The sequence below is a fragment of the Spermophilus citellus genome, assembly GCF_964194105.1.
Source record: "Spermophilus citellus genome assembly, chromosome: 9".
In the NCBI taxonomy this organism is placed as follows: domain Eukaryota; kingdom Metazoa; phylum Chordata; class Mammalia; order Rodentia; family Sciuridae; genus Spermophilus; species Spermophilus citellus.
Genome location: NC_138191.1, coordinates 80,300,251 through 80,320,401, shown reverse-complemented (window position 1 = coordinate 80,320,401; position 20,151 = coordinate 80,300,251). Strand labels below are relative to the sequence as shown.

The window sequence follows — 20,151 nt, the reverse complement described above, 5'->3', positions numbered from 1 at the left end:
AAAATATTTCTAAGCTAGATGTAATGAAATTTGTTAAACCTCTTGGGAATCAGCAACAGTGAAAAACCATGTGGAGGTGTTTGAAATTGTAGCATCAAAACTTTTCAACCAGTATTGCTTAGAAGGATGTGAATATGATACAATGAATGAAACAGAGAATGAAGGAGGGACTAGGAGAAGCATGTTTAAATTATTATTTCTTCCATTTTTTCTCTTAAACTAATAGTTTTTAAATGAGTCAAATACATTTTAATTGATAAACTGACTTTATATTCACCTATTGGAAACAGTACAACATTTTACATCAGATTATGAAATATGGATGTTTTACTAAAAGACAGGAAGAGATTTTTTCCAGTCTTTAAAGTAAATACATATTCAAAGAATCTTAAGGCATACCATTTATTCATATTCATATCTATTGAAATACTGTACATCCACATACTTCAATAAATAGTTAAAAACCTGACCTCTTTTTAAATCATTTCTGGATTTCAAAAAACAACTTTTATTGAAAAGATTAAATAGGTAACTTTTGGCTGTGTCACAAAGCTAAATACAATAGATAAATTAACAATTTATCAGTAATTTGATCAATATAGATGATTGGCTTTGATAATTCAGCTTTTCAGAGTTTTCTGACTTCACACATAGGGGTATTTATATATATATATATATCTATATATATTTTTGTTCTGAATTATCTGGGTAATATTCTTAGTTCTCCAGTCTACTTTCTAGATATAGCTTAAATGTTATGCTGAAGCATTAATTTTCAGTGAAGTTATAAATCCCCCAAAAGTGACTTTATGTTTGAAATTCTCTCTCTCAAATCTTAGTGTCTCAAAAAAATCACACAATGCTATAACTTGGGCAGTACTTTTCATTATATAATTGCTGCATAATAGAAACTTAATGGTGTAACAGGACTTACGTGTTGAATGAGATAATTGTAAAACACATTACACCACTTGCATTTAAACCGAGAATGCAAATGAAAAAGCTAACTACCCTAACGTTCTGCTTCTTGCCTCCCTCTCATTCGTCCTTTCTCCTATCTTTCATCTTTTCCTCTTTTTTCCTCTTTCTGTTCTTCCCTTCTTCTATTTCCTTTGTCTTCACCTCCTTTTCTGTCTTTATCTTTTTTTTTTCTCAACTGCTCTTTATTTTCTTTTCTTCTTTCTTCGACAAAAATTTTGGGGCAACAAAAGGAATCCCACAAATGAAACTTGTGGAAAACACAATGCTGAAAGGAATAGCTTAAGAAATTATTTTAGATTGAAAGACAAATCAATTTTATAAAACTGCTTTTTCTGAAATTGCAACAATCTTGTACAGTCAGGACTGATAAAATGGAATAATCAAGACATTTCATATGTCCATAAATGTAAAATCATCTACTTGAACATTATATGCAATACATTCACACAAAAAAGCAAATACTGTAGCCTTATTTGAACAATATTGAACTCATAAATACTCATGATTTCACTCTGTCCAGGGGCTAAGGACTAGGAATGCTGCTGTGATACAGAAAAAACATAGTGAATACCTCCTCTATTTAAAAATGTCACTCAGGAAAATCTCTTCTAACATAAAGGCAAATACATATAGCTACTGAGCTATGACTGTACTTCTGTCACATTCTATGGGAAAAACACCAGACTCCACAAATTCGGAATCATGACAACACTTTGAACTAATTATTTGGTTCATCCATAGTTTATACCTCAATTTACCTCACATTAACCCTACAAACCTTACAAAGAGGAGGTATTTTTAACTCTAGGAAAACGGTCACTGTATAATATGCATTCTTGATCTGTTTCTTTCTCCCAAACAATGTACAGATGGTTAACACTTTTGTGGTAGCACCACTATTTCTAGTAAGTAGATTATTATGGAGTGTGCCACTTTAAAGCTGCAATACAAAAAAAAAGTATTTTTAGTTTACTCGCCAATTTCACAAAGAATATTTTTAAAAGCAAATATATAATATATTTAAATGCTATATTTTTAAAGCCAATTTTAATATTAATCAGTCAAAACATCATAGATTTATTACAGCTAGTAAATTTAAGAGCATTATGCCATATTATTGCCATTTTGTGGGAAGACTATATTTATGCCTCCTAATTTATGAGTCATCTTTCTAATTAAAATAGATTTATGGCATACTTTGTCTTTAAATTTTATTTGGAAAAAAAATCACAATTTTCAAGTCATCACTTCTAGGGCAAAATATTAGCTAGTGTGACCTCTGTAAAATTTCTTATATCTAATCTTAGTAGGATGTGGGTTGTTGGTATGATTGTAAAAGATGACTATCCGTAGAAATGTAGGTGTGCTGAAATTGGCAACTTCATCAGACCTGTAACATGGCTTTCAAGGCTATGGTCTTTCTTTGGTAAAGAGTAAACCATCAGCCTATTCCTGTAATATAATAGTTAGACTCACAAAATTTTCCTTCAAAAATGTAGTTTTCATTCTTTAAGTAGAAAAAAAAATGAATACTCACAGTAATTGAATAATTAATATATCTTAAGATATTCTCATCACTGGTGTCTATTTTCATTTGATCACATCTTACATATATCATGTAAGAAGAAATAAAGCATGGTAATTTTTTTTGGCTTCACTTGTTTGAACTGAAATTGTTATAAAGAAAGATTTTATTAAAGAGTTATTTATTTCAGGGATTGATCTTCTGTATACTAATATAGAATATTTGATATAAAATATTTTGGAACTTTTTCAATGTAACATGCATTCCAGATTATCAACTGAGTGATGTTTTCAGATAGAAAATATGCAAAATGCTCCTGTCTGCAGGAGCAATGTTTCTGTTATAATAACTTGTCTATCACAAAACCAAATTAGTTTTGATTGCTTACCAACTCTTGTAATATTAGGTGATAGGACTTTGTGTCCTCTCTGACAAACCATCTTAAAAATTTAAGCTTGAAATAGTGAAAGAAAAAAAGATACTGTCTTGCTCAGCAATCCCTTGAGTGGACTGTGCTGTCATTTTAAAGGGAATTATTTCCCACAGTAGATCTAACATTTAACTTCAACGAAAGAAATCGTACGGTACATTTACTCTTCTATGTGATTAAATTGTTTTTTATCCCAAGCACGGAGTTATTGTGGGGCAACACTCTCAAACCCCACTGATAATGAAGGAATACAATCCCATAGCTCCTTTGTTCTTTAGAGATAGGATATAGTTTAACTTTATCATTGTGGTTTATTTTTTTCCTTACAAATTGTAGGATTTAGCAAAATGTTTTATATTAGTTGGAGACAAAGAGAAAAATATTTCATGAAGGCACACCCATGCTGAACTTACAGGAAAGAGAAGCAGAGCTGCACAGCCAGTTATATTACAAGGCTCATTCCTGAAACCTGAATATCATGCGAGCAGAAAAATCTAGATATGTGTTATATTTTGAAGAAATGATCTGAAGGCAATATTATTTGCTTTTTTTATCAAAAAAGGAAAAAAATGTGTCTTTGTAAATGTAGATTGACTCTTATTGAAACAGGGAACTGAATGCTTGTATTGCAGCCTTAAAGAATCACATGTTCACTGCAATATTCGTTTTTGTAAACTACAGCCTGCAACCTAGCAGACCATGACTGAATGCTTTTGAAAAGTTGTAGATTACAAACATGAAATCACAATTAATATCCTCTAAAAGTAATTTCAGAGCTTTCACGTCTTAAAAAAAGGACAATGTGTACTGCTTCACAAGGTAATGTAGCTAATCAAAAAAGAGTAGAATTAAAGTATTTACATAATGAGCAATTCTACAGAAGGCGATCATCCCCATGTAAGCACTGCTGATTATATCCCACGCTGCTTTTAACAAACTGTACCAGATTGGATCCAGCCATCAGCACTTTCAGAGAATCCTTAAAAGCCTTTTATGGGTCTTTAAATTTATTGTAGAATGGCATTCTTCAGGTAGAATATGCTGGTGAAAGAGGACAGTGTCAACACAAGGTACCAGCAGGAGAAAAGAACGTCAGCGCTCCCGGTAATTCCATACTGGGCTGTACTTGGAGCTGGAAAGAAATGGAAAAGATTAAATCAAAATCTAATTTGTGCCTTTCAGGATCTTGACAATAATCAAAAGACAGCTGGGTATACTGGGGAGAGCATTGGCTTTGGGGTCAGACAGAATTAGGTTCACATCTGATTCTGCTCTATGAGTATGTGTGGCCTATTTGACTAACCTCTCTGAGCTTCAGTTTTATCAAGGGCAAACTAGAAATAACAGAAATAATACAATCTAGCTGGCAGAGGTGTGGTGAGAATGGGAGATGAAGCACATAAATACACTCTACGGGGCTAGACACGTGCTAAGTATTCGATAAACAACCAAGAACATCCTTATTCCTCATATGTATTGTAAATATTTGTAGTTGTGGATACTATTCATTCATGCATCTATTTGTAAATATTTCTGATCAGTCAAATATTATATGAAATGCTAGAAAAACAAAAAAAGAAATTCTTTTTTTCAAGGACTGTTTTTATATGAGTTTGGGTAAAGGCATGCAAACAATTATAATACAATCTTAGGAATATTAGAAATTGCATGTGCAAACTGCAGTGACTTGGAAAATGGTGCATTTAAATCTACCTATGCAAGAGAGGGATGATTTAACAGTTTTACCAAAAAGAGCTGCCATTTGAATAGAGGAAATAACACATCCCAAGGCATGAGGAAAGGAGAGATCAGACATACTTCTAGGATCTAAAAGTAGATTAGTCGTGCTGGACCGTGAAGTTTGAGCCTGAAGTGGAGGGAATTGAAACTGGAGCTCTAGGCAAGTAGAATGACCTTGATTATAATGAAAAGAGTTTTAGTTTCTAATCTAAAGGAGAATTTGAAGAATTTGGAGTGGTTGGATATATAACCATATTCATATATTAGAAAGATCACAGTATTATACACAAAGAAGTTCATGTGGTACTTAGCTAACAGTTATGCTGAATTTTCACCCAAACCCTAAATATTCATCTAGTCTGGGATATGGTTGGCATCTACTGAGGAGATTACATTTCACTTCACAAGGGGGTGGCTACCTCCTGTATGTAGATACTTTCTCCAGAAATTGAATGTTGTATGCATGCTCAGTATTGCTCAGGACTGAGTTTTGTTTAATATAATAATAATAATAGTAATAACAAAATATTCATGTACTTATTTTAATCACCTTTTTAAATAGAAACTTTCATTAATTCAAGCATTATTTCCTAATCAAAATTGAATAATGTAATAAAGAAGTATACTATTCTACCCCTTAATTCATAACTCAAATCCAGGAAGTTTTAGGTGCTCATGGGTTTATATTACTAGCAGGTAGTTTTTAATGGAACTTTCATAAATGATAGTATTAGTATGTCAGAAGAAGAACAAATTGTATTGTTTATACCACTAAGGAATTAAAGTGGAGGAAAGATGCATTGGTCCCTGCCAGTGGGAAGATTTCTTGACAATGCAATAGCTGACTCCAGATGACTAGAATCCCAGTGCTGAAGCTACTGCTTTTTAATAAACAGAGAACCAAATCAACTATTTAATGTATCTAAATGCATTGTAAATGAGGTTTTTTTTTTTTTTAAGAGAGAGTGAGAGAGGAGAGAGAGAGAGAGAGAGAGAGAGAGAGAGAGAGAGAGAGGGAGAATTTTTAATATTTATTTTTTAGTTCTCGGCGGACACAACATCTTTGTTGGTATGTGGTGCTAAGGATCGAACCCGGGACGCATGCATGCCAGGCAAGCGCGCTACCACTTGAGCCACATCCCCAGCCCATGAGGTTTTTTTTTAAATAAAAACCTGATGAAGACAGTATATCTATGATTGAACAGATATATATGACATAAGTCTAATTTAAAACCAGAGAACTCATTATTTTCTCTTAATTAAGACCTAGAAGAATATTTTTAAAATATAAATGAATATTTTATTTTATATGACCTTCTCAATAAAATGATGATTGTGTCAGAATCATATTTTAAGAATCTGCGTGTAACCAAACTTATAATATAAAGAAACAATAATAAATAAAATGGTTTAATAAATAAGAAAAATATTTTAAAGCTAAGTATACAAGCCAGAGGTAAATTATTTTGTTATAATGACAAATTCAATAGTACCTAAGCATGTAGAATATCAATAACCCTAAAAAATCATCCATCTTTTGGAGTGCATGTTAGAGCAATCTTTCCTAAGTCCTGGTTCTTCCTCCTACAAGCTGAGCTGAATACCCTTTTGTGTCATTACACCATGATCTATATTCCTTTATTATATCACTATTATACTAATTGCAAATGTTTGTATATGTATCTGTTTCTAGATCAAGGCCCCATCTTATTTATCTGTTTTCCTGACAGAAAGTTTGGTGTATAGTGGATGGAAGATACTCAAGAAATGTCTAAGTTAATGATTCAATGACATAAAAATTAATTTGTAATTAAAATGTGTATTTCTATCACAAAAAATCAAATCTCTTCTGAAACAAGTCTCATACTTAAAACCTACTAAACAAATAAAAATACTTTCCTTGACTCATTTAGCAATCTTGTATTGAACTCACCATATTGAGTGCTGGGAATTTAATGGTTTAATTTATATGGTCTTTTTGACATCTACCTTCATGGACATCTTTTTTCAAAATGTGTCCACCTCTTCTTCTGCTCAGTTTACTATCATTTTAAACAGGGCAAAGATATTATCCATAGTATCTTTTAAAATTAATGATGACCTTACAATTAAAATAGCAAGTTTTTGTCATTGATTCACTTTTTAGTTGTTTGTGAATGTAATATTATTCTAGTACTAAAGTAAACTAGAAGCTGGCTGCTGCATTGTTAGCCAGCAATTATTATAGCTAATGGACTGCAGGAAAATTATGAACAATCACTAGGCCACAAAAAATTAGTCAAGGAAATGTGGCATCAGATGCCCAGTATAAGTCATATATCATCATTCACACTCTTGTACTGCATACTGAATGTCTTTTATGTTTTGAAAGTTGGATTAAATAACACATGAACATAAATAAATAAAACCCAATCCTCTCTTTCAAAAAGAGTTCACTCTAGTAGGGATACAAATAAACAGGCAAATAGAGAACATAGGACATACACACCTATAAGGACAATACGGAATCCTGAGAAGGATAAGAGACTATAGCAGGGGAGTAGTTCAGGCAACAGTATTAAAAAAAAAAACCTGACTTTTTAAAAAATAGAATTTGCACTTCAGTACATACAAATCTCATTTTTAAAAATGGTGTGCAGCAGTCTTTGTTGGGGTATCCCATTGTTGTGTAATTTCATTCTCCTGAATGAACATTTATCATATTCGGTTTCTATGTGTCTGTGACTACTGGACTGAACTATTTGGAGATAAGATCTGACGGTATTAACATTAAGGGTCTCAGGGATATTTTGATTTGTTTCACATGTTAAATTCCAATTGAATTTTTTGTAGATGGACACAATACGTGTATTTATTTGTTTTTATTTTATGTAGTGCTGGGGATCGAACCGAGTGCTCTCCCACTGAGCCACAACCCCAGTTGAATTTTTGATGTTAAGAAATTAAAGAAAATAAAATTAAAGAAAATAACTATTAGCTATAATTAGAAATTAGCTTCAAGATTCTGGTAAAGTATCACCTACATCAAAAAGAAAAAAAAATCATTTATAAAAATCCCATGCTATATTAAGCATTCTTCTCTGTTCTCCATATTATTTATAACTCATAAAATCACGTTTATACATTTTACTCCAACTAGACCAAAAACATTCCAAAGCTAAGATCTATATTTTTTTTATTTACTGATCACAAAGTCCATAATTTAGAAGTTACTCAGTATTTTTGTTTTCAAATGATTATATGATTTACATCTATTTACCCTACTATCACCACAAACATAAGAAGACATAATACCATGACTTCTTTTTTTTTTTTCAGATGAGTATTGTCTTTCCTCTCCCATATTTTGATGAATCTTTTCTTTCTACTTTCTGGCCTATTGCTTTTACTCATTGACTCAGGCGCCTGCACAGAGCACACACTAGATGTGTGAAATAAGTGAGTGAATGAGGAGTGTGATAATACTCAAGGGAATGCCTATGGTTTACTAGATGCCACGCAGGGTAGTTTAACTTATTCTGATATGTACAGATCAGACTATCTGCCTGAAGCATTTTGAAAAAGAGGACAAATTATAGGCAGATTATAGGGAGATAGAACGTGTGCTGAATTTTATAACACCATCCTCTCACTGCAGAAGGCAGTGAGTGCAAATAAACCAGAGGGCCCCAGCTATCAACATGAACATTCAGGAGGCATCTGGTATGTGCCTCTCTGTAATCGTCAGATCTTTCATAGGTTCTATTTTTGACTATGTTGAATATTGTACTACTATTATCCCAATTAAAATTAGGAGGCATAGGTCACATGCTCAGAGAGTAGGGGCCTATGGTGAGGGCTTAGGATCCACTCTGAGTGACATGAGAGACCAGAGGAGAGTCTGACCATTCTAAAATGATCACTTGGCTACTTTGAGGACAATATGTTAAACTAGAGGAAGAAAGAGTAAAATGTTAGCTTGAAGCTTCAGGAATCCCCATGGCCTCCGGAGAAAAGCCAGAGATACATAGTCCAGAATTCAGAGTCCTCTATTGTCTGGTTATAACCCACTCATCCAAACTCATGCCTAGGCTCAACTCTAGACTGACAAGCCATTTTTGAACACACAGTGTTTTACTACCCCATGTCATGTGCACATGCTACATCCTTAAGCCTATGTGGCCTTCTTCTTATATCCCTTCTCTACTTATTAAATGCCTAATCAACGTTAAACATCTAAAATAACCTCTTCTGAGTTGGGCATTGTGTCTCATATCTGTAATCCCAGTTACTCAGGAGGCTGAGGTAAAAGGGCATAAATTCCAAGCCAGCCTGGACAATTTATTTGATTTTGTCTCAAGATCTAAAATTCAGAGGGCTGGCAATGTAGCTCAGTGTTTGGGTATCCTTGGGTTCAATCCTCAGTATTATAAAATAAACAAATAAAATACCCCTTCCTCCATGAGGCTCTCTCCAGTCTTTCAGGTAAGAATTATTAATATACTTATACTGATTTCAGAACTGGTTCCTTGTTAACTTACAGTTATAAAATCTTCCACTGACTATAAGCATTTCAAAATTATGGAACATTTCTCCTGATAATATGTGTTTCTGTATCTTCTATCAAATGTGTTCAATAGATGTCTGTTAAATTAAATGTTGGAAAATATTCCTAAGTATACATTTGTGTAATTTGAGAATAATTTGATAAGATATTCTATTTCAATAGTCATTCCTATGATTTTTTGCCCTTAAGGAAAAGGGTATGATGAAGAATGTGTTCTGTTTCTTTTCTAACATCTATTTAATCAACACCTTTTAAGTAGAAAGAAGAAAATTTTAAAGAAGGAAAAGAGAAAGAAAGGGGTTAAGAAAGGAAAAAGAAATCAAAGGGGATGAGGATTTAAAACAGAGAGAAAAGATGCCCAGCCCTTGAGCAGTGTATTAGTTTCATATTCACCATTTTATTTGAGGGAAGAAAGAGAGAGGAAAAAAAGAAATAGGGAATTTTAGAGAGAGTGACACTTAGAGTTGGTTGTCATACTTCCTAGTTTCTTAATAAGGCTAAGGTATTCTGGTTTTTTGTTTTTAAATAAATCATTGTGTTTGATATATGCACTTGGAGACAGATAACATTGGTTTGAATTCTACCTCTTTTGCTTTCTAATTGGACTAAACTGGGCAAGTTTTTTTTTAACTTTACTTAATTCATTATTTTTACTTAGTTCATTATTTTTATAAGTGGTATCTCAAGTTTACAAGTAGATTAAAATAAGTCGATGTAAAGTAACTAACAAAGCTCAAGCACCCACTCAGATATTGTGGGGATTACTCCTCATTCACTCATGTATTGAACACATTGAGAGTGTGCCTGATGCCAGACATTCTGATCCCTGGGAAAAACAGAAATGTCCCCTGTCCCCACAGAATTTTCTTTATAGCTTAAGATAGTCTGGATGTAACAAGCACATTTTAACTTCATTTACTTAACCTATACTGATTAAATAAATCAGTGTTTCTCTGGTCTTACAAAAATGTCCTCCTTTCTCTCTTAGCAAAAAATCACAGTTATCTGTTTTCTTAGCTTCTTTGGAAGGATGGATTTTAATGTCAGTTACTGCTAGATGATGTGCTAGTCTCTTTTTGCAGGCTCTTCCATGTCAGGGAGTGTGACCTTTTCCTCCTTTACTCTCTCCTCCTCTTTTGGCATTTCCACATGCCATTCAGAGTGTGGTTTCATGGCTGACCTAAAGCTTGCTGGGATTTTGAAGAAGTTCTCAGGCATGGAGCAGAAGTACTCAGGATAGGTGTAGAGTCTAAGCCTTTGGGATTTCTCCCAGTTATCAACAGGAAGATCCAATCTGGGTTTTAACACATATCTTACATCTTGTCTAATTATGATTATCACTCCCAATTACTTACAGCTGCTGCATATTATTTTCAGTCTTGGCAGTTTTCCCTTGTATTGCTCTAGATTTTATTTTTAGGCAAGAGCAAATGTAACTGTGAAATATTTAGTTTTGGTACAATACCAATTACTCGCCTAGGCAATTTCCTTAAATTACACAAGCTTTAACTAAACTAGCTTTGAGTCATATTTTTAAGATTCCTGTCACAGTCTTAGGTAAGAGTTACTTAAAGTACATTAATTCTGCTTCCATAAGACAAAACTGGCCTTAACTCTCATTTTCCCAAGGAAGCTTCTACCTTAATGGGAAGTGAATGATATACACCCAAATTATTTCATGTAAGAAAGCAATTAATGTATATTTGAAACAGAAAACACATTAGAGTACTAAAAGGTTGTGCACCAATGATTCGATCCAATAGGTAGTGTGACCCTGTCTCATCACATAGTATAGAATGACTTTCCTCAAAAGATAGTTTAATCCTCTTTTAAGCAATATCCACCCCTCTATGCCATCAGCAGGTGCAGGAAACATATGGAGGCTCTGATTACACCTCACATTTTGTCACTTAATTCTATCAAAACTCTGAGTGGAGTTTAGGGGACAAGAAGAACAGCAAATGGGTTATGTTTTGCAACTGAATGCATAATTTCGATTGTGGTATCTAGAGAAAGTAGGCAGGCCTCAGTATAGTGAAAGTAAGCAGGCCTCAGTATAATGACATAATCTCAGTATAATGACATAATTACACACAAGATTATGTGTAATCACATGGCCCAGGTCCTAACATGTGATATAGTGTGTCACAGATAAGGACAGACAAATGGTGTCTTCTCATACACTACCACACACATGCGGCACAGTAAAGCCCAGGGAGAGGACTTGGTGTTAATATTGCATGCTGCTATACTCTGGGATCTTCTTTCTCCCCTAGTCTTTGGGGTTCAGCAACTGTGCCTATTTAGTGCAGTTGTTATGTGGTAGAGATAACAATGGTTAGATTGTCAATTCATGTTTTTGCTCAACAAACCTTTCTTGTATAGTGTATACTATTTCCTAGGAATACAGAGAGATAAACACACCATGGTCCACTTTTCCAGAAGCTCTTGATCTGATAAAATAAGAATTAATTTATGAGCCTCTATCAGAGACAACTCCCCTGGTATTTAGGGAAAGAATGTAAGAATTGGATATGTGGCTGCAAATTCTTGTCAGTCAGCCCTTTCCCTTTCTTTAGATGGAATCAAGCTAACAAAGTGAACATTGGTGAACTTTTCTTAAATTAGAGGTCTAAGGGTTATAGAAAAAAATCTATATTTTAGATACTTATTCAAATATTTTGGATTTTTGTTTTTTTATTTGATGAAAAACCGAGTGAGTAGAAATTCCAACATCTTTGGTAAACTGAGTTTTCACAATGACAAAAGTATAAAATAATTATTTTCATAAAAGTTTCTCTTTTTTGTGTGTTATAAACAATGAGGAGAATGGGTAGGGAAGTTATACCATCCCTATCTCTTTCTGACTAGTGATATTTTCCTGATAACTTGATCTTAGTAATCACTAAGCTATTTCTCTGGCAGACCAACATCCTGAGTCCCACTCTGCTTGCTGAATAACTATCTTGCCAAAGTTCATATTATACCATCATAACTACTCATCGTCAATTACAATAGGTATTTCAAATATCTATCTATCTGTCTGTTATTATCCAGATTCCAAAATATGTATATTTGTAGATAAATACCTTTACCTGGTAACAGCCAGATGAAACTCTATAAGATCACTGCCTCTAATCTGAGATATGGAGATTAAGAAAGCATTTACCCAAATAAAGACAAGTTTTGTTGTCTTTTTCTGTCCTAATCATTGAAAAAAGGACAGATCACTAATTGCTCATCAATATCTTCTAAATGTATTATATTTTTTGTTTCTATAAAATCAGAAGTAATTTACATAAATATTATTTCTTTTTTGTAGTGTGTTGTCAATACAGGTACTTATGTCTAGCTCTAAATGACCCTTTAAACTTGGCATGTTCCAGTTGTCCATCCAGGTTAGTTTGAAAATGAGTTTCTATATAAGCATTCTTATATATTTTAGAATATGTGTGTCTCTGTATGTAGGTTTGTGTATGTATGCATGTTTTAAGAGCAGGTTTGTTGTGTAAAATATATATACACAAAAGATATACAAATAACATTTGCTATATAGATTTTAGTTTGGGCCTTTAAGGCAACATCTAGCTGAAGAAAACAGGGCTTTATAGAAACCCAGCTGTGTTCTTAAGGTCACTAATAGTCACTGCCGTTAGCTGTATCTTTACTGTGACACTAGTGTGGTTAAAACAAACAAACAAACAAACAAAAAAAAAAAAAACAGGAGAAATTGCAAACCAGCAAACATTTCTGTAAGTTGAAGTCTCTTTGAAGATACTATATATGTGATTACGTGGGTGTGAATTATTTAAGTTTTTATATGGATGTCTAAACTTGGAGCTTTAATGATTACATCATCTTGTTTATTATTATTATTATTTTTTTGCATATTTTGTGTGAGGAAGTTTACCCTAAACCAGCTTATTTTCTGTTCTTCTGCAACATTGTTCTTTCATCATTTAGGGTCAAGAATTTCATAGGTTTGGTTATCTTTTCCAGTTCTGGAAATATTCCATATACCTTCAAGGTTTTGTTTCTTCTGTTTTTATCTTTTCAAATGTGACTAAAAGCTAGTGGTTGGCCTTGCATTTTTCTGATCTTACAATCTAGGCTGATTTTTGGTTACTCTGCCATTGTATTTTGGCTATTAAAAAAAAAACCTTAATAAAATCTAAAAGGCTTTGTATGGAATTTGACACCTCTGTATATTTTTCGGAAGCTACCTTTCCAGCCCTGTCAATGTCTGTTCTCCACCACATTCTGCACAAATCACACAGGGGGAAAGCTCTCTGTTCTTAGGACATGGCCAAATCTTTGCTCATAGTGTGCCTTCATCTGAGAGGGCCTCCTGTGTCTTTGTGGCTTCTGTGGTTGGAAATATTACCCATCTCCAATGCAACCTGCTTACAGGATTGTCAGAACTCTTAGGGAGTTTTCAGCTTTCCAGATAAGGAGAGAAAGCTGGTGGGGATTGAGCAAATAAGACCAGAATTCGGGCATGCTGATTCTCTGTGCATCCAATTCTATGTAGTTTCCCTAAATTACTATCTAACTCTGATTGGAATTAATCTGTCAATTCCTCTTTTCTTTCATAGCCATTTACTTTGACCCATACTTTATTACTGTCATGTTCATCTCCTTTATTAGAGTCTAAGTTTCTTGAAAGCAAGGATCATATTTAATTTACTTTTGTATCACTCATAGCTTTTGATCAAAGGATGGTGCTATCAAATATTTATTATATAGCACCAAATTATAGATGCATTGTTTTAATTTCTGCATTTCAATGAGACTTAATATAAAGTTCAAAATAAAACAAAAAAAAAAGAGAGAAAAGAGCATTTTAAGACAGATGATATCGTTAGTCAATAATGCAGGACTTAGAAACATTGACTACCATTATAGAGTACATTGGTTCCATCTTATTGGAAAGGAGAGTATTTTCTTCTTGGTTGTCTCTAAAGATATGTTATCATAAATACACAGTTATACATACACAGAGACATGTGTATACATGCTCACACACAACACACACACCCCCAAGAGAACTTTATTTTTTTTTTTTTTTTTAATTTTTTTTTTTTTATTGATTATTTATCGCATTACATAGTTCATGATATATCATCTTTCATACATTAGACTCAAATTGTGCTTTGAACTCCCATTTTCACCCCAAATACAGATTGCAGAATCACATCTGTTACATATTCGCATTTTTACATAATGCCATATTAGTGACTGTTGTATTCTGCTACCTTTCCTATCCCCTACTATCCCCCCTCCCCTCCCCTCCCCTCCCATCTTCCCTCTCTACCTCCCCTGCTGTTGTTCAATTCTCTCCCTTTTTTTTTTTTCCCTCCCCCTTGCCCCTCATAACCTCTTATAATTTTATGTATCCTTGAAGGTCTCCTACCATTTCCATATGCTTTCCCTTCTCTCTCCGTTTCTCTCCCCCGATTCGTCTTTGTTTACTGTAGTCTTTTCCTCATGCTCTTTCTTCATGTTCTGTTCTTAGTTTTTCTCTTTATATCAAAGCAGACATTTGGCATTTGTTTTTTAGGGCTTGGCTGGCTTCGCTTAGCATAATCTGCTCTAATGCCATCCATTTCCCTGCAAATTCTATGATTTTGTCATTTCTTAGTGCTGCATAATACTCCATTGTGTATAGATGCCACATTTTTTTTATCCATTCATCAATTGAAGGGCATCTAGGTTGGTTCCACAGTCTAGCTATTGTGAATTGTGCCGCTATAATCATTGATGTGGCCGTATCCCTATAGTGCGCTCTTTTAAGGTCCTCAGGGAATAGTCCGAGAAGTGCGATAGCTGGGTCAAATGGTGGTTCCATTCCCAGCTTTCCCAGGAATCTCCATACTGCTTTCCAAATTGGCCTCACCATTTTGCAGTCCCACCAGCAGTGTACAAGTGTACCCTTTTCCCCACATCCCCGCCAACACTTGTTGTTGTTTGACTTCATAGTGGCTGCCAATCTTACTGGAGTGAGATGGTATCTTAGGGTGGTTTTGATTTGCATTTCTCTGATTGCTAGAGATGGTGAGCATTTTTTCATGTACTTGTTGATTGATTGTATGTCCTCCTCTGAGAAGTGTCTGTTGAGGTCCTTGGCCCATTTGTTAATTGGGTTATTTGTTATCTTATTGTTTAATTTTTTGAGTTCTTTGTACATTCTGGATATTAGGGCTCTATCGGAGGTGTGGGGGGTAAAGATTTGTTCCCAGGATGTAGGCTCTCTATTTACCTCTTTTATTGTTTCTCTTGCTGAGAAAAAACTTTTTAGTTTAATTAAGTCCCATTTGTTTATTCTTGTTGTTAACTCTTGGGCTATGGGTGTCCTATTGAGGAATTTGGAGCCTGACCCCACAATTTGTAGATCGTAGCCAACTTTTTCTTCTATCAGACGCAGTGTCTCTGATTTGATACCTAGCTCCCTGATCCATTTTGAGTTAATTTTTGTGGATGGCGAGAGAAAGGGATTCAATTTCATTTTTGTTGCATATGGATTTCCAATTTTCCCAGCACCATTTGTTGAAAATGCTATCCTTCCTCCATTGCATGCTTTTAGCCCCTTTATCAAATATAAGATAGTTGTAACTTTGTGGATTAGTCTCTGTGTCTTCTATTCTGTACCATTGGTCTACCCACCTGTTTTGGTACCAGTACCATGCTGTTTTTGTTACTATTGCTTTGTAGTACAGTTTGACCTCTGGTATCGCTATGCCTCCAGATTCACACTTCCTGCTTAGAATTGCTTTTGCTATTCTGGGTCTTTTGTTTTTCCATATGAATTTCATGATTGCTTTGTCTATTTCTACAAGAAATGCCATTGGGATTTTGATTGGCATCGCATTAAACCTGTAGAGAAGTTTGGGTAATATCGCCATTTTGACGATGTTAGTTCTGCCTATCCATGAACAGGGTACATTTTTCCATCTTCTGAGATCTTCTTCTATCTCTCTCTTTATGGTTCTGTAGTTTTCATTGTATAAATCTTTCACCTCTTTTGTTAGGTTGATTCCCAAGTATCTTATTTTCTTTGAGGATATTGTGAATGGAGTGGTTTTCCTTATTTCCATTTCCGAGGTTTTGTTGCTGATATACAGGAATGCCTTTGATTTATGCGTGTTGATTTTATACCCTGCCACTTTGCTGAATTCATTTATTAACTCTAGCAGCTTCTTTGTAGACTCTTTTGGGTCTGTTAAGTATATTATCATGTCATCCGCAAATAGCGATAGTTTAATTTCTTCTTTTCCTATTTTTATGCCTTTAATTTCTTTTGTCTGTCTAATTGCTCTGGCTAGTACTTCGAGAACTAAATTGAATAGAAGTGGTGATAGAGGGCATCCCTGTCTTGTTCCAGATTTTAGAGGAAATGCCTTCAGTTTTTCTCCGTTTAGGATGATGCTAGCCTGAGGTTTAGCATATACAGCTTTTACAATGTTGAGGTAAGTTCCTGTTATCCCTAGTTTTTCTAGTGTTTTGAACATAAAGGGATGCTGTACTTTGTCAAATGCTTTTTCTGCATCCATCGAGATGATCATGTGGTTCTTGTCTTTAAGTCTATTGATGTGGTGAATAGCATTTATTGATTTCCGTATATTGAACCATCCTTGCATCCCAGGAATGAATCCTACTTGATCATGGTGCACAAGTTTTCTGATATGTTTTTGTATTCGATTCGCCAGAATTTTATTGAGAATTTTTGCATCCAAGTTCATTAGAGATATTGGTCTGTAGTTTTCTTTCTTTGAAGTATCTTTGTCTGGTTTTGGGATCAAAGTGATGTTGGCCTCATAGAATGAATTTGGAAGAGCTCCTTCTTTTTCTATTTCTTGAAATAGCTTGAAAAGTATTGGTATTAATTCTTCTTTGAAGGTTTTGTAGAACTCCGCTGTATAGCCATCTGGTCCAGGGCTTTTCTTAGTTGGTAGTCTTTTGATGGCTTCTTCTATTTCTTCTTTTGTTATTGGTCTGTTTAAATTGTGTGTGTCTTCCTGTCTCAATCTGGGCAAATCATATGCCTTAAGAAATTTATCGATATCTTCATTATCTTCTATTTTATTGGAATATAGGGTTTCAAAATACTTTCTAATTATCTTCTGTATTTCTGTAGTGTCTGTTGTGATATTGCCTTTTTCATCCTGTATGTTAGTAATTTGAGTTCTCTCTCTTCTTCTTTTCGTTAGCATGGCTAAGGGCTTGTCTATCTTATTTATTTTTTCAAAGAACCAACTTTTAGTTTTATCTATCTTTTCAATGGTTTCTTTCGTTTCAATTTCGTTGATTTCTGCTCTAATTTTAATTATTTCTTGTCTTCTACTATATTTGCTGTTGTTTTGCTCTTCCTTTTCTAGGTTTTTGAGGTGTTGTGTGAGTTCATTTATCTGTTGGTTTTTTCTTTTTTTGAGGTAAGAACTCCAAGAAATGAATTTCCCTCTTAAAACTGCTTTCATTGTGTCCCATAGATTCTGGTATGTTGTGTCTGTGTTGTCATTTGACTCTAAGAATTTTTTCATCTCCTCCTTTATGTCTTCTACAACCCATTGATCATTCAATAATATATTGTTCATTTTCCATGTGATGTATGATTTTTCCTTCCTTCTTTTATCATTGATTTCCAATTTCATTCCATTATGGTCAGATATGGTGCATGGTATTATCTCCACACCCTTATAATTACTAAGAGTTGCCTTATGGCATAATATATGGTCTATCTTTGAGTAGGATCCATGTGCTGCTGAGAAGAACGTGTATCCACTTGATGATGGTTGATATATTCTATATATGTCGGTTAAGTCTAGGTTATTGATTGTGCTGTTGAGTTCTATAGTTTCTTTATTCAGCTTTTGTCTAGAGGATCTGTCTAATGGCGAGAGCGGTGTGTTGAAGTCACCCATAATTATTGTGTTGTGGTCTATTTGACTCTTGAACTTGAGGAGAGTTTGTTTTATGAACGTTGCAGCTCCATTGTTTGGTGCATACAAATTGATGATTGTTATGTCTTGTTGGTGGATGGTTCCTTTTAACAGTATATAGTGACCTTCTTTATCCTTCTTGATTAACTTAGGTTTGAAGTTGATTTTATTCGATATGAGTATGGCCACTCCTGCTTGCTTCCGAGGGCCATATGAGTGGTATGATTTTTCCCAACCTTTTACCTTCAGCCTGTGTATATCTTTTCCTATCATATGAGTCTCCTGAAGGCAGCATATTGTTGGATTTGTTTTTTTGATCCAGGTTACTAGCCTATGTCTCTTGATTGGTGAATTTAGGCCATTAACATTTAAGGTTACAATTGAGATATGATTTGTATTTCCAGTCATGCTTCTTTATTTATTTATTTTAGTTTGGCTAGTTTTGCTTTTTGGTTGTTTTCCTCCCCCTTTACTGAGATACCTCCTGCTGTTAGTTTTGGGCACTATTTATCAAATCCTCTTCTTGTAGTGTTTTGTTCAAAATGCTTTGCAGAGCTGGTTTTCTTGCTGCAAATTCTTTTAGCTTTTGTTTATCATGAAAGATTTTAATTTCATTGTCAAATTTGAAGCTCAATTTTGCTGGATATAGTATTCTTGGTTGGAATCCATTATTTTTCAGCGTTTGAAATACATTATTCCAGGATCTTCTCGCTTTCAAAGTTTGTGATGAGAAATCGGTCGTTAACCTAATTGGTTTACCCCTGAAAGTAATCTGCCTCTTTTCTCTCGTAGCTTTTAATATTCTCTCCTTGTTCTGTATGTTGGCTATCTTCATAATTATATGTCTTGGGGTTGGTCTATTATGGTTTTGAATGTTTGGGGTCCTGTAGGCTTCCATGATTTGGCACTCCATTCCATCTTTCATCTCTGGGAAGTTTTCTAGAATTATTTCATTTAATATGTTGTCCATTCCTTTGGTTTGAAACTCTGTGCCTTCTTCTATCCCTATGACTCTCAGATTTGGTTTTTTTATGACATCCCATAACTCTTGAATAGATTGTTCGTGGGATTTAAGCATCTTTTCTGTGTTGACTATATTCTTTTCAAGTTGATAAACCTTGTCTTCATTATCTGATGTTCTGACTTCTACTTGATCAAGTCTATTTGTAATATTCTCGTTTGAGTTTTTAATTTGGCTTATAGTTTCCTGCAATTCTAGGATTATTGTTTGATTTTTTTTTAAGATCTCTATCTCCTGGTAGATCTCGTTCTTTGCCATTTGAATTTGTTTGTTTAATTCATTTTCAAAATATACTTTTATTTCTTGGACTTGCTGTCTCATGTCTTCTCTAATATTCCTTTCCATTCGAGTTAGGTATCCCCTGAGTTCTTTCCATATCCCTGTTTCTGAAGTTTCTATGTCCTCTTGTAGAATTGAGTTGTCTTGCATTGTTTGAAATCCTTTTTTCCCTTGTTTTCTCATGTTGTCCACGTTACTTTCCAGTTCTTTTTGATTGTCGTGTTTCTGCTCTCTTCTATAGATTTGTTTTGTTTCTGTATTACTCTGATGTCTCTCCTTTGTGTTGTTGAACTATGCCTGCTAACGTGGGTTCTGCTGGGAAAGAATTCCGACGTCCGAGCTCCAGTGACGACACTACTCTGTTATGCCGTGCCCCAGTCTCCTTGCCGGGGTGCCCTAATGGGGGAGTGTGAGTGGACTGTCTCTGTTTGGTTTCAGCACCCGGTCGTGGCAGGCAGGCAGACTCCCGCCGCCCAGTATCTCAGGCCGTGGGCAGGTGATCCATCGCCAGCGGGAGGGCGTTCTCCTACCGCCCAGTTACCCTGGCAGTGGATGAACTGTCGCCGGCGGGCCTGCAGTTTACAGCTGCCCAGTCACGAGAGCCTTGCCTCTAGTCTCCTGTTCTCTCCTGCTAGGCTTGGGTTCTCGTGCTAGACCAGATTTCCCCTCAGTGATGGTTCTCGGCAGTTCAAG

General features: G+C 34.7%; 1 protein-coding gene across 1 annotated transcript in view; it reads right to left on the bottom strand.

Moving 5' to 3' along the window:
* Nucleotides 1-3,583: 3,583 nt before the first annotated feature.
* NEGR1 (neuronal growth regulator 1) overlaps nt 3,584-20,151 on the bottom strand; it is an 805,991-nt gene continuing 789,423 nt past the window's right edge. The window contains exon 7 of the mRNA XM_081305503.1: nt 3,584-4,068. Coding sequence (XP_081161629.1) covers nt 3,944-4,068 — 125 coding nt within the window. The 3' untranslated portion in view covers nt 3,584-3,943. The remainder of the gene's footprint in view (nt 4,069-20,151) is intronic.